The sequence below is a fragment of the Phaseolus vulgaris genome, chromosome 9 (genome assembly GCF_051622355.1).
Source record: "Phaseolus vulgaris cultivar YP4 chromosome 9, ASM5162235v1, whole genome shotgun sequence".
NCBI classification, from domain to species: domain Eukaryota; kingdom Viridiplantae; phylum Streptophyta; class Magnoliopsida; order Fabales; family Fabaceae; genus Phaseolus; species Phaseolus vulgaris.
In genome coordinates, this window is record NC_143506.1 from 29,649,306 (window position 1) to 29,664,592 (window position 15,287).

The 15,287-nt window shown below is 32.4% G+C and overlaps 3 protein-coding genes across 11 annotated transcripts; 2 read left to right on the forward strand and 1 right to left on the reverse strand.

Moving 5' to 3' along the window:
* Positions 1-1,193: 1,193 nt before the first annotated feature.
* On the forward strand, positions 1,194-4,492 carry LOC137821451 (putative myosin-binding protein 5). The gene is given in 3 exon segments (XM_068626047.2): positions 1,194-2,189; positions 2,515-3,418; positions 3,719-4,492. Coding segments are annotated over 3 exon segments (1,803 nt in total). The 5' UTR covers positions 1,194-1,447; the 3' UTR covers positions 3,876-4,492.
* A 354-nt stretch (positions 4,493-4,846) lies between these two features.
* 5-FCL (5-formyltetrahydrofolate cycloligase) lies at positions 4,847-8,318 on the forward strand. Of its 7 annotated transcripts, none has more exons than XR_016515898.1 (9): positions 4,847-5,060; positions 5,139-5,273; positions 5,395-5,544; positions 6,550-6,671; positions 6,742-6,787; positions 7,078-7,148; positions 7,245-7,371; positions 7,799-7,993; positions 8,130-8,318. XR_016515898.1 is itself a non-coding variant. In XM_068625318.2 (8 exons), the coding sequence occupies exons 1-8, from the start codon at positions 4,880-4,882 to the stop codon at positions 7,818-7,820; spliced, it is 786 nt and encodes a 261-aa protein (XP_068481419.1). In that variant the 5' UTR covers positions 4,848-4,879; the 3' UTR covers positions 7,821-8,105. The 7 variants fall into 7 exon arrangements, 2 of the variants coding, with proteins under 2 accessions (XP_068481419.1, XP_068481420.1); XR_016515896.1 differs by having other exon boundaries at positions 4,848-5,060; positions 5,139-5,285; XR_011082718.2 differs by having other exon boundaries at positions 4,848-5,060; positions 5,139-5,285; positions 6,630-6,671.
* A 1,323-nt stretch (positions 8,319-9,641) lies between these two features.
* Positions 9,642-13,210, reverse strand: LOC137822610 (transcription factor BHLH089). 3 transcript variants are annotated; one of them, XM_068627518.2, is made up of 7 exons: positions 12,837-13,062; positions 12,190-12,396; positions 11,944-12,009; positions 11,789-11,857; positions 11,606-11,683; positions 9,942-10,112; positions 9,642-9,850 (listed from the first exon to the last, which is right to left on the reverse strand). In XM_068627518.2, the coding sequence occupies exons 1-6, from the start codon at positions 12,942-12,944 to the stop codon at positions 9,957-9,959; spliced, it is 684 nt and encodes a 227-aa protein (XP_068483619.2). In that variant the 5' UTR covers positions 12,945-13,062; the 3' UTR covers positions 9,642-9,850; positions 9,942-9,956. The 3 variants fall into 3 exon arrangements, with proteins under 3 accessions (XP_068483619.2, XP_090152019.1, XP_068483621.2); XM_090295893.1 differs by having other exon boundaries at positions 9,642-10,112; positions 12,837-13,210; XM_068627520.2 differs by lacking the exons at positions 9,642-9,850; positions 9,942-10,112 and adding an exon at positions 11,264-11,327 and having other exon boundaries at positions 12,837-13,063.
* Between the last annotated feature and the right edge of the window lie 2,077 nt (positions 13,211-15,287).

Here is a 15,287-nt window from a genome sequence, read left to right on the forward strand (position 1 = left end):
TCACTAATATTACATCTTTCTATAACAACCGATGATAGAAAGTTTCTATTTATACAGTAAGGATGTCACTATCACAATAAACATGCAATGCTTATTATTAATGAGTTGAAAAGTCACTTATATGATTTTCTTCTTTAATAAATCTCAAGAGACTCGACCATCTCTCAAACCAATATCTTAATCAATAAATATTAATAATGATCTATCATATTGAGATTTCACTTCACAATGACCAATATGAAAGATCAACTATTACTTAACGTGTTACATAAACAAATGTCACACTGTTAATTGACGTTAATCAGGGCAAAAATTAAGGTAGAAAATATATTAAAATTTCAAGAATTAATATTTATTCAGAAAGACATTCCTCCAACTATTTTTTTTAGAGAAAATTGATTTTATTAATAATAAAAAAATGAGTTTAATTTCTATGCTGTAAACATAAAATAATCATAGAATCAATTATTAAAAAATACTGTTGGTGTGATTTTAAGATAATTATTTTAAAATTTGACATTTTATTTGTAATGTTTTTTACATTGTTAGTATAAACACTGCAATATTTTTTTTCTCAAAATTATGAAAATGTAACCTTTTGAAAATTTAAGCTAGAAGAGTTAAAGATTTATTCAAAATAGAATATAACTTGAAATTTATAAATATTTCATTGATAAATTATGTCTTGACCATTTTGAGTATAATAATATAAAAACCTACATGCAAAGAGCACATGTTAATAAATTCAATTAGTGTACTGTTTTTATACAGTACCTTAATTAGAGATTATTCTTCCTGATAAGATTGACCTTGTAGCATTTAATGTGATTCTAATTTCTAATAAGTTGATGTGAAAAATCTTTCTGAATGAAGTGTGCTATTGAATTTTACTTGTAATGACTTGCAGCTGTGAAGGAGAAGGTGTTAATAATAGTGAAATAGCAACGTGAGTACTGTGAATGAAAAATCTTGTAAGAAGGGTTTGGCATTGGAAAAGGATGAGATATCTGTTTTTGTAATTGGGAACAAAATTGGGAGAGGCATGATAGACCGTTATTTCAGGTAATTGTCTGCCTAACAGCCTCCATTGGTTTTAAAAGCAAATGTTTCTTCTATTTACGGCTAATTCAGTTCCACCTTTCACATTCTCTTTTCTTTCCTTTGCAAACGTGCCACTGAGAGAGACACACGCTCAGAGAAAGATCTTGGTTTCATCCCCAACCAAGGTCATGATCTTCCTCCTTCTTCCCACATTCTAAGTTCCTATCTTTTTTCTTTCTCAATCCACACCTACTTTTTTATTTTTTTCTGTTTGATCTTCAGCAGCATTACAGATTACAGAAACTTTGTTGTTTTCTTGCTTTGATCTGCATGCTGTTGGCTTGCTAATAAGGACAAGAGAAAACAAAATAAAAAAAGTAAACAAAAACGAAAGAAAACTACCAACATGGCTACTCGATCATTTTCTAATTTTGTTGAGCAAGAAATGGGGAAGTTCACACATTTTGTGATCTATGTGTTGCTTGAATGGGTACTGATATTCATACTCTTCCTTGATGGGTTTCTTGCATTTGCGGCCAATGAGTATGCAAGGTTCTTTGAATTGCACATCCCTTGCTGGCTCTGCACCAGGTTTGATCATGTTATGGTTCACAGAAATCCTGATTTCTATTACAATGAGTCTGTTTGTGAGGCTCACAAGAAGGACATGTCGTCTTTGGCGTTTTGTCACAACCACAAGAAGCTCTCTGACATAAGGAAGATGTGTGAGGGGTGCCTTCTTTCATTTGCAACCGAGAAGGAATCGGATTGTGACACCTACAAGTCCCTTGTGGGGATTTTGCACAAGGATTTGGAGTGCTTTGTTCAGGATGGCCAACCGATTCAGTTGAGTTTGAAGGATGAGGGGTTCATGCAAATTGAGAGAAACAACAATCAAAGGTGTTCTTGCTGTGGAGAGCCTTTGAAAATGAAGACTTCCTATGCAAAAGTGAAGCACTCGTCATCATTTGCAAGAGCCCCGGCTCCTTCACCGCGAGCTTTTCCATTTTCATCATCAAAAAGTGAGGATCATCATTCTCTAGAGTTGCCTCACATGAGGTACAAAGAACTCAAGTTTACCTCAGATCACGATTCCGAGCTTCAAGAGGATGAGTATGGCTACCATACAAATAGTCCAATTGTTAAAGGTGAGTATATGCAAAACTAGATTTTCTTTGTTTGATTGGAGTTTGCATTAAATTTGATATGTGAAACCAGGATTTCCTGATACCATGCTTATGCAGATTATAACAACAAATTATATCTTTTTGGCTGTAGTTTAGTTTTTATTGTGCTACATATGCTTTATTTGGAATAAACAAAGGACTGCACGAACACATTGTCTGAATAATATTAAGACAAGCAACAAAAACTTTGTTGTATTATTTCATTAAATCCTACTTTTGATTACTCATGACTGAAAATATGGCATCTTTTAATTGTGGTATAAAATAATGTTTTTGTTCTATACAGCAAGGGAAGAACACAAATCTACCACCGTGCCTCCTCTATTTGATGATTTGAATGATGAGGCCAGCAAATTCACCCCAACTTTTACAAAGGGCAATAAGTTCTTTGGTATCCCACTCACCGATTCTGCAAACAACAGTCCCAGATGGACTTACAGAGTTAACAGGAAATCACCACTAGAAAAGACAGAATTTGCCTCTGAGTCTAATGAGGTAACCCAAACTGATTTTGATGATGCCGTCTTAAGCAATTTGAAGAGACAAGTTCGTTTGGATCGCAAATCACTCATGGCTTTGTACATGGAGCTAGATGAAGAAAGAAGTGCTTCAGCTGTTGCTGCCAACAATGCAATGGCCATGATCACCCGGCTACAGGCTGACAAGGCAGCTGTGCAAATGGAGGCTTTGCAGTATCAGAGAATGATGGAAGAACAGGCTGAGTATGATGAAGAAGCCCTGCAAGCCACTAATGATCTGCTTCTCAAAAAAGACCAAGAAATGAAAGCTTTACAAGCTGAATTGGAGAGTTATAGGAAAAAACATGGATGCTTAGCAGAAGGAAATGCTTCAAGTGGGGAGACTATCTCGTCCCTTGGTAATAGCTCTTCATTCAAGTTCAATGAAGGTCATGGTAATGGAGAAGAAAAGGGCCTCAATTCTAATCCAGTTGTGTCATCTCAAGCAGAAAATGGAAGGGTGAGACGCATTGGATCAGTGGAAGATTTTAAAGCAGAGAGAACATATCTTCTTGGCCGGATAAAGAAAGTAGAAAATAGAACACCCTGCGAAGAAGGTGGAATTCATTCCTCATTGTCTAGCTCTGACAGTATTAATAATTTAGACAATGAGACAGGTAACATAGCAGGCATGCCTTCATGAATAGGTAGTCTTATAATTCTAACTATTAGAGACAACATTCAATTTAGTTCTCCAAAGTTACATTACCACATTACTCCTTCAAAAATTTGGCTCCTAAGTACTCCCTCAAGGATTTAAACTTCCATTATGTTAGTTCTTCAAAGATTTTGAATTTGTTTGGAGAAACTTATCTGTAAACACTTTTAGGAGAAAAAAAATAAAAGTTTAAATTAAATGAGTTTCTCCCCAAGCTAAAATTAACTTATACACAAGTTATACATAATCTCTTTTTAACTTGTGAAGAAACTTATTTCATTTATTCTTTTATTTTTCTCTTCTAGTGGACTACTGCAGAAGGCTCTAGAAGCCAACATTGGGTTCTTAGAGCTTGTTTCCAATCAAGATGAGAAAGATGGTGAAGGTACCAAAATTTTGAAAGAGATATCACAGAATCTAGAGAAACTCAGTCACCTTGTTATGATCTCGTTTGAGGTAGAGAGTAACTGATGCCTATTTTTCTTTTATAGTAATTGGCTCTTTAAGTTTACTGGAGCCAAATGTTCATGCTTAGAATGAAGATAATTGAAGTTAATGAGGCTCAGCCTATAGAAAGACAAAAAAAGTCTTTCTTGTGGTGAAGATTGCGAGTTATTCTGATACTAAAGGTCCTTTGCCAAATGGCAGCTCAAGTGTTGAAAGCATGAATTACTTTCTTCTTCCTCAAGAATCTCTGTAAAATATTTAAAATGCTCAGAGGTCAAAGACTGAAAAACTCAGAGCATGTCTTGTAATAGGTTTTTAATATCCCCATTTCTAGGCTTGTCTAGCTTTTACTAGGATCATTTGGACAAACTTCTCTAGGTTTGCTTGTTTATAAGACCATCATTCTACTTTCTCTCATGGAAGAAATGTAAATTTTATACAGTAAAACATTCTTAAAATCTCAGTTATACTAATCAAATTCAATTTTCCAAATAGTTCAACTCTTGCAGGAATTAGGAAAAAACCTTGACTAACTTCTCCTACCATCCTCATACTACACTGTTTCATTTCCCATAGATGTGGTTAAACTTTTCTTATTAAAGAGCCAAAACTCTCCAAGAGGATCCAACCCAGAAAAGTTATTAACCCTTTTTCACAATGAATACCTACCCCCATACCCTTTTTTTTGCATTGTTCTCAAATTAAATGCAAAGTTGTATCTAATAATATGGATTGATATTTGATTAAATCTTTTATTAGACAAATTATCAGAATAAAATTCTATATTTAGCTAAAACAGTCTCGATAAAAAAAATTACAAAGCCTAAAATCATTATTATAAAACAGAACATTTTAACCAGACCAGAGGAAGAACATGAAATTATAAAATCTATTTAGATGGTTTTGAAAAATAAAATAAAACAAAAATGATCAGCTTCAACCATTTGCATAAGGACGCATAAAAAACAAATGAAATAATATAAATAAATACAATTAATTTTAATGAAGAATAAAAGTGAGAAAAAAAGATGCGAACGAAGATGATGATTGCGCAGTGTTGCACTAGAGCAGCTTGTGGGCAATTGAGGATGAGTACCACCACTCCCAACCACGATGATCTCGACGCGCTTTTCAAACAAAAGCGCTTACTCCGAACGCAGGTCAGAAAAACCCTCAGGTCAATCCAACCCTCCCTCAGATCTCACCAAGGTATGATAAATCTAAGACACTGTTTGTTTCACGGATTAAAACTTCTCTCTGTATATTCAACTTTTCACTATTTTCCAGATAACGCCGTTCAGGACATTGTTCTGGAAGCTCCCTGGTTCAAATCCAGTCGCAGGCTTTGCGCCTACATAAGCTGCGCTGCTCTACGCGAAGTCGACACATTCAAAATCTTGTCACAAATTTTGCAGCGTACAAGTAATGATAGTGGTACTAATTGTTGAAAAAACGCTGTTATTCGTGTTATGTGATTTTTCTTGAGAACATGTTGTTGAGCGTTTTTGAAGCGCTTCCTCTGACTATTGTTGAGCGTGAACAGGTGGAAAAAAGCTGTATGTGCCGCGCGTGGAGGATAAAAATAGTCACATGCGAATGCTCCACATTTCGCGAATTGATGATCTGGTTGCGAACTCAATGGACATCTTAGAACCTGCTTCGGTTGATGCTGATGGAAATGCCCGTGAAGATGGTACTTCTCTTGCCCCTCTTTGTCTCTTGGGTTTTGAGTAAACAAAGCAAAGTTTTTATACAATCATGTATGCGAGTTTGTTGATTTTTATGGTAAGTAGCTTGCTGGTTTTGTTCTTTTTCATTGACTTCTGAATTCATGCTTAGAAATGGATCCCTGCATTCCCCATTCATCAATTGGAACAATTGAATGAAGATCAGACAGTGTATATTTAGTATGATATTTTAAGTGAGATCTATTGATATAAAATGGGTTGGCTGATCTTCATCCAACCATTTTGGTTGTCTGAGTGTGTTTTTGATCTTCTTGCTGCTTCAGCATTTTTTTTAATTGCATTTGTGGTTATGGCTTAGCTGCGATTTTAAATAGTGGGAAATTGCAATCAAATGCGGCTAATTTTGGCCGAGCTTTAATCACCTTTCGGCCGAGGTAGATTAGTCTGGGATGAAACTTTTTGACGCTGGTAGTCCATGTCTATGGACACAAAAAAATTCAGCTAATTTCTTGCAGAGATCCCAAAATTATCGATGTTGCAACCTTAACTGGGGTTGCATTCAGTTTTTTAAAATCTTGCAGTTTAGCTTTCATTGGTATAGCATACTTGCAAAAACAATCTGCTTAACTTTTGGATTGAAGTTTCAATGTTTTGTAAAAAGGCCACTGTTATTAGGCCATACTCTGTAACAGCGCGTGAGACTAATTTTTGGAAACTTATCTAGTTGTCCTCCTTTTGATGTAAAATTGTCCTGCTTACATATCTGGTTTTTCTTTGGGTCAATGTGAACAGCCTGTTGTTGACATAAATTTATATGTAGTTTGCATATTCTAATTGGGGGTTTCTTCAGCTAAAAGATGTGAGCCTTTTGATTTTTTTAATGAAAAAACAACAAAGTAAAGCTTCACACTAGCTCAACTTTTACAAAGCAGCTTCCACTTATGTGCATTCTTCTTTTCCTTATCTTGGCTTATTTAGTCCGTTTAATTTTATTTTTCTGATTCTTGTAGGGTTGACTTCCATTTAATGTATTTTCTTATAATCCTGATTGGCATTATCAACAACCATTTGAAAGATCTCTTTGGTACAGTTATGCAGGCAAATGATCCAGTTGATTTGTTCCTTTTACCTGGTACGTTTGTCATAATTGTTATTATCTTAGTTTGAATGTAGCTTATCATTTTGTATTATTTTTCTTCCAGGACTTGCATTTGACAGAACTGGAAGACGTTTAGGTCGTGGTGGAGGGTATGGATTTTTATATTTATTTCTTCTGTCTAAGCGAAAGAGTTGAAATCTGCCTCATTACATAAATTCTCAGTTGTCCTGAAATCTGTGAGCTGAATTAGTAATTCTACCGTGTCTTATATTAGCCATTGCCAAAACTGTGTTTGTTAGAATGGTGACTACTACTTTACAAACTCTTATGCTTCACTTTTGACGTTTTCACATGTCATATCCTGAATTATATTATTTCTGTAACAAATTATATAAAATCGTAGTCCAAGTTTGTTACAGTTAATATCCACCTTCTACAGTTACTATGATACCTTCCTGAAGAATTACCAAGATTTGGCAAAGACGCGGAATTGGAAGCAACCGTTGCTTGGTATGCAGTTCTTCCTTGCAGAATACATAATTTTGGTTGAACCAAACCCACAAAAATGTGTCACATGATCTCTAGCAATTTGACTTTGATTTGCAGTTGCACTGTCATATTCTGAACAAATTCTGGATGAAGGAGTAATACCAATTACTTCATCAGATCTTCCGGTTGATGCTCTTGTTTCTCCTGAAGGTGTGATCCCCATCAGTACAGCTGCCTTAAACAGGTATCACTGACTAAACAAACTCAATTACTTTGGGAATTTGTTAATTAGTGTCCTTAGGATCTTAGTTAAGGAATCATAATATAAAGGTAAAAAGAGCAATCCAGTGCTCACATGGCATCGAGGGAAGGTAGATGTATAAAGCCTTACCAAGCATTGTCAAGATTTCAACTTGTGATCTCCAAGTTAGAAAGACACTGATATACCAACTCTCACCCTCTAATTTTTAAAAAAAGAGTAGAAGCATTTAGTATCTTGTAGATCTAGAACGTCTTCAAGGTTTTCTTCTTTAAGCTATCATGAGGATTTGTTAATTATGTGATATTGTTAATGGAGAGTATTAAATGTTTCTTCAACAATGCCCTAAGAGCATTGGTTAACAGCTCCCTTCATTTTTTGCTTTGTTGAATTCGGTGAACCCTTTAAACAGTGACACTGGACTTCAAAGCTGATCCTGACAACTTTCAACAGTATATCTTCAATAAATTTTTGTGGTCCCTAAAATGGTGGAACGCGCCAAAGGATTTGGATCTTGTATAATAAAGGATAAACAATTCTTCGAATGACACTGGAAATGATTGCATTCATCCTTGACCGATTGGAAGTTTCATTCATCTGAAATTCAGTATGCTTTCTGTTATGTTTGAAGTTAACTTTCCTAAAGCACTTGTGTTTACGCAAGAATTGCTATGCTTTAACTTTCACGGTTAATTTTAGACTTCTAGTGTTTATTTGGGGTAGCAAAATTTCTTAAATTTCAGGTTTCCTATACGAGAACAAGGAGTCAAGTGCCATTTCAGGCAACGTGTGTGAAAAATTTGAACCATTTCATAGGTGTGATGTGTTTGGATGAGTGTTGGTGAAATTGATTTTGGTTAAAATTGGTTTTGTAGGGATGTGATTTATGATTAGTTGTTCTGATTAATTAATTCGGTATAAAATTTAGTCCAGTGTAGAAGTTACTTATAGTTGTTTAACTCGTTCTATTATAGATCCAAATTCTTCCACATAAAATCAAACATGGGAAAACCATTAAAATCACGCAAATTGATGTTTCAACACCATTTTGGACAAGAACAATCACATGAATTTAAGGACCAAATTTTGTCTCTATTTTTTGGTCAAATTTAGTTTTGATTCCTGTATTTCAAAAATGATATTAGTCTTTAAATTTCAAAAAAATGAGTTTCGTCTTTCTATTAATTTTGTTAAGATAAAGAAAATTCATTAAATATTAAATTTAGATATAAAAAATAACTAATACCATATATTATGTGAATTTATTTTTTATTCACTTTTTCATACTAAAAAATTGTCAACATATGTTAAATTTGGATTAAAAAACCTAAAATCATATATTTTTAATAGTATTAAAGTAAAAGGATTAAAGATAAGTTTAAAAATAAGTATAGGATCAAAAACATACTTTTCCAAAATTTAAACACGAACAAACTTCATACCTTGATGCAAGTTATAACTGGCAAGCAACGTTACTAGAGTCGTGAAATAAAATTACCCGTTTGGATCAAAATTTGACCCAATCAGTTTTATTGGTTTGAATTTTCATTTTTTTTTCACAATCTAAACCACAGCAAGCTAATAAGAATAAGTTGAAATTTATCCTAGGAAAATGTGTAAAATTATTTTTGAAAAGAAAATACATGAATTTGTAAAACAATATGCATAATCCTATCATTAAGATTGTAATAAATATTATGTCATTAAAATATATTTACAATACATTTGATTATAATTGACTTACATAAACTAAATAATAACACTTGTTAAAAAATTATAACAAAAAATAAACATATTTCATGTATATATTATTATAATCCATGCATAATAATTATATGTTGAAATTGTATCCATCTCACTAAATTTAATTTGTTAGAAATAAAATAATTGTGGGTAGATTTATCAACCAGAAACTCAATCTTTATTTTAAGACTTATTAAATACCCAATTATATATTGAAGAAGACAAAAACATTTAAATTATTTTATATTGTGTTGATATTACTATAGATAGACAACAATGTAGAATTTAAGATTGAAAAAGACAAATATCTTAGAGTGTCACCTAATTCTTGATAAGATCAAAAGCAGTTTTGAGATTATATCCCTCTTACTCAATATTTTTTACTCAATTTAATTGTTGAGATTGGATAATTCTGTGGTACATGTGTGAGCTTGAAACTCAATCCCTTTTTACTGTGAGCAAATTTTAACTCAATACATTTTTTCCATTAATATGCAAAAAAAAAAAAATCATTATTCAAAATACACAAATGCATACCTGCAATATATATCGTTATACAAATCAAACCAGGAGGTAGGAATCCTATCACAGCAGGGACTAAAAGCCATAACCACACCGAGATTGTTTTCTAGTTGCTGATTGCCTCATATAGTGAATCATATGCTATTCAGATGCATTTTCTATATATGTTATATCATTCTATAACAATGGAAATACAAACCTGCAACATTCGGCAACAGTAAACTAGGTTGTTAATAGAGCACACTATGCAACCATCCCACTATTTTTTGTTCTTTAGTAGAAAATCAAACCTATAAATGGATCTTTCATTCCCAATGAGATTTCTCAGAATTATGCTGGTCTCTCAAACCACCACCTATCTGCATATGCAGCCATCCATGATGTGATCCCTGAGCATACCCTCTTGCTGCTTGTGATCCAAATACCATTCCAGCAATGTCGAATCGTGGAGTACCACCAACCTGAAACAATTTATTAACTGATCAAGATCATGATATTATTGGAACAAACAGTCCCACAGTAATCACATTCATTAGGAAAAAATGTTTTAGGCCTAACTAATTTGGTGTAGATACAAACCGAGACACAAGAAAATATAGTTCTAATTGACAATATTCATCTTTGAGATAAACACTGGGAATCATTTTCACCTGAGATTTTTTTTGGACTAGTGTTTGTGTAATTTGGTTATATGATGGATTTAAGTGACTACACCTCTTAAGAAGTCTAGGTACAAGATTTCGGACCTCCTCAACTAACATACGATTTTACTTTAACTGTTTGAAGCTTCTTCCTTGAGGATTACGAGCATTTTCAATGTTATTAACATTAACTTGGATTCATTAGCTAATGTTCTATCGATAATAAAGTGCCAGACAGAACGAATAAAGCTTCAAGATATTACAACCATAATTAGAATAAGAAGTAGAAACCAAGCTACAGGCCGTTCTACCAAAACTATGTGAGATCAAACATCTATAGTTATTAGTTTTCACTAGTTTTTACTCATGATCATAATTGGTATGGTACACCAATAACTACAATTATGATTTATAAAATCACAATGAAAATTAGAATTGAACTCTAAATCTGGTGGAAATTAAGGTCTCATTCCCTCCAAGATGTTCAAATCAAGTTTATAATAGAGCTAAATTTGGGATTTGCCAGAGTGAATTTCAGAGGATTTAGCCTAATGTAGTTAGATAAATCTTGCCACGTACATCATTCTTGTGAGTCATGAACTCCCAATTGCACTTTTTCACGTTCCAAAGCACTTCTACCCGAATGAAGAACAATTATCAACAGTATGGGAGCCAAAAATTCTCAAAAACGCTTCAAGATGATGTAGGTGAAAGCTTCAACCTTTTTCCTCTTCATGAAGGATGACCATCAGAACGTTGTTCCATCTAAAATAGATGTTAAATGGGAGACAAGATCAGGGTAATTATATGCTGATTCAATCCTTCCTTTCTGCTGATAGATAGGCCTTCAGTTATTTTGAAGAAGATGTCATAATTATGGATTACTATGCACCAACATTATCATCGGTTTTCCCATTCTGATCTATTCTTTTCCCAGCTCAACACTGGTTCTGCATTCCTCCCTCAATACCTTTCTTTTCTTTTCTCCCTCTCTGCTTGTTCCATACCAACTTGACTTCAATTGAGCTTTGTCAACTGATCAGTGAGAACAATGTCACAAACGGATCCATAAACTTACATGTTAGAAATCACTTTATCCTATTAGTTTTTTACTTTTCAAATAAAAGTAGTCAAGAAGAATAATTTACGATACAATCTCCCTGACAAAGCATCAGGATAAATTTCTTCGGCATATTCCAAAAGCTGACAGCAACCAACACATACAATTTTGCATAATGTTTAAATCTTATGCATGTGGAAATTAATTGAATATTAGAAGTCAATATGATCAACATCAAAGTTGATAGACTTACATCTTTTAAAGGCAACCCATCTATTGTAGGGCTCATGTTCATCCTTGAATTAACTGCTTCAAGCTTCATAGAAAGGAACTACAAAACTCAATTTGTTTGGAATACAGAATTAGATTGGAAGTTAAAAAGAAAACATCACCGAGTGAAAATTCTAAAAAGTGATAGAAAGATGAAGAAATCCACCTCAACCTGACGCTGCAGCGACTGTATGTAATTGATTATCTCATCTAGGACTAGTGCTTTACCATTTACCTGAAGATTAAAAAAATAAAAACACAACGATGAAGGAAAAATATAAGCAATAATCTTGTGATGTTGCAACAGAATATTATGATTACCTTGTTACACCCTGGAACCAAATCCTGAAGAATTTTCATTCTCTCACTGATTTTTTCTCTTCTTGCCTGCAAATCAGGTGGTGTTAAGTAGCATGCATGTGAACAGATAGTAAATAAAAACAAAAGAAACAAAAAAAGAATGTCCAAAAGTTAGAACACTTTTATTTGTTTGTAGATCAAGGAAAAATGCCCAATAGCAAGCAAAACTTGCAAGGGACGAGAAATAGAAAGACAGAAGCGAGTTACTCTTTCTGCTAGACTGTGGCTATCAGTAGCTTGGCCCCTTCTTGCTCTCACGTGAATATATTCCTGTTTAGGTGCCTCACAAGGTATAGTGCTTTGTTCACTTGACTTGTTACCACTCACAGAACTTGTTTCTGCTTCAGCTTTGAAACCATCATTTTCAACGCTGGACCCTTCCACCTTCATCCGTTTATTGCTACCAGAATCACTCTGTTCAAATTTCCACGCAATGCATCAGTCAGAACCCAGCTCCTCACAAAGAAACAACATAGAGAAAAAGAAAACAAAAAGGAAAAAAAGACAGAAAAATCAATTTTTAAAAGTAAAACTTCAAACTTTTCTTTCCAACCTCCCTTGGTTTTCTTTCCTCTGAAGCAAACGGGGGCAAACACTACAACAATTCAAACTCACCAAAAACCTAAACATATTCAAACTAAACCCTACAGTTGACAACACCACTCACTGAAACAGTTCATACAACTTGGAATTGCGACTCTTTCACCGAAAAACAACATAAGTCAGGTAGAGTTGGCGAAATTCCAAAAGGGTATTGCAAAAAAGGTGAAAGCATTGAACTTGAATTGAGGAAGTAGAGTGTTGGAAAAATAAGTATTGAAGTGTATAGAATGAAGAAATGAAAAGTGGAGGACCTTGGAGAAGTGGTGATCGGAGGGGGGAAAAGGGGGTGTTCGGAGCCAAATATCGGAGAGGGTGTAAGCGGGGGAGAATGTGGAGTCGGTGATGAGAGGAGGATCCATTGGAAGGTGAGAGTGTAATAAGGTGTGTTAATGGATGAGCATGAGAACAACAACTCCATTATATTCTACTCTTAATACCATTTTTCACCCTTAACTTCTTCTCCACCTACTTATTCCAACATCAAAATTACCATCACCATTTTACTTCCTCCTTCAATCTGGGTTACTTCCTCCTCATCACTCTTCTAATCTCACATCTTCTAACTCCAAACTCAACTCAGTAAATACTCACAACTTCTTCTTGCAAATCTCAATATACAAAACTTATCTAATCAATGTGATTTCTCCCATTTCAGAGAGGTTGAGATACAATTAACAAGAATAAGAATTGGTTTTATTTATTAACTCAATCAATCTTGTTACAAACTGATTTTGTTATTGGTAAAAAAAATATTTGCTTAGGATAAAAAAAACTACACAAAAGTTCTAAATCTTAAAATAGTCATGAAACATACTTTACATGTCATTCTAATAAATTGATTCATAGAGAGAGAGTATTGTTAGGTGTATAAGATTAGGCCTCTTAAATATATTATGAGTCTAGAATTTTAAAAAATGGTAAATAAATAAGAGGCCTTTCAATTGTAATTAATACTCACTTTAATTTGGTGATATCCACATTTATTTTCAGTTTTCTACTATTACTTATTAAATTTTCCACCTTTTTATTTGTATTACTAGGAGTTAGGATTTGTTAATAATTTATTTTCCTCTTCACCTTTCGAGTTAGTAAGGATATTTGTACAAAATTATGTGTAAAATTATATAAAATGATAAGGATCTTTAACAATACAACCATAGGAAAAGCCAACTAAAAATATTATTCATTAATCTAATTTACAAATTCATATTTCATATGATAGTTAAGATTTTTTTTTACTTGAACATCCTTCTTCTTTTTTTGTCCTTGTAATGGGAAGATAATTGACATTTTCATTTCTTTACAAATAATTGATTCATACAATAAATATTAATATAATTAGTTTAATAAAAAAAACTGATTTTAATAAAAAACTAAAATTTACATAGTTTTATTTTAATTTTATTAATGGTTGAAGCAATTAAATACATATTTATTCTTCAATATAATTATATATTAATATTTTTTTAATAAATACATATGACAATTATTATATACCAAATACGTCTTTAATTATTTCAACCATTACTATAATTCAAATAAAACTACTTAAATTAAATTTTTTTTACTAAGAATGTTATCTTTTTTTATTATATTAAAAATGAAATATGTTAATATTTGTAGTATTGAAATGATTATTTATCTTCTTTTTTTTCTCTTTCTGAGACATAATCCTGTGAATTAATGTTAATATTACTCACTTTTTTTTTTTTATCTTCTTCAGCACAAATTATAATGTAGTAGCCACTTCTCTTACAATATTTACAAGTTATAACTTGTTATGCCATTTTTTTCACTTTTTGATATTGGAGAGTTTAAAGAAAGTATAATAAAAAAATTAATAAATATGTATATCACCTAATTAAAATTAACATTAATCTTAATTGTAAATGAAACATCATTTATATATTTACTAATTTTTTAAATTCTAAATCATTAAAACAGTTATTTAAAAGCTATATATAATCCTCCTATCCAATGCCATACAAACTCTTTGACCTAAGACTTAAGGGATCCCAAAAAAGGTATCTCTGAAATTGTGAACCTTTCCACCTCTTTTCCTTCTTTACTCACATAAATATCTCCTGCTTCCTTCACTGCACTCTAAAATCAACTTTTAATGTGATAATATATAAAATTGATATTTCAATCACTTTGAAGTGACCATTAAATTAAACTATTATCTTCTAGATTATTTTTTCTTTCATATCTTCCCAATAAATATATAGATAACTTTATAAATTTATAATTTATTTATTTATTATTGCTTTTAAAATAAGAGTTTTTTTTTATTTTTCATGTTATTTTTCTTTGAAAATAAGTGTAATTTCTTTTGACATTTTATTTCAGTTTTCTTCCTTCAATTAAAAATAAGATTCTCAATTGTTTTATTTACAAATTGAAAATACAAACATTTTTCGTCTTTTCGTCAAATTAGATTATATAATATGTTTCATGTATCTCGGTTGAGAAAATAAATATTTGAAACACAATGAGTTTCAAATAAAAGAGAATTTATCTTATGATGCTAGGTAAAAGAGAATTTATCTTATGATGCTAGGTTAGTGAGATTTTAAAATCATGAAATAACAACTCAGAGATAAATATATTGGTGAAGACCGGTGATTCTACATGAGATTTGGAAGACAAGATGAAAGGGTCCTATTCTTATTTATTCCTTAGTAAGTGAAATTTCGATGCTC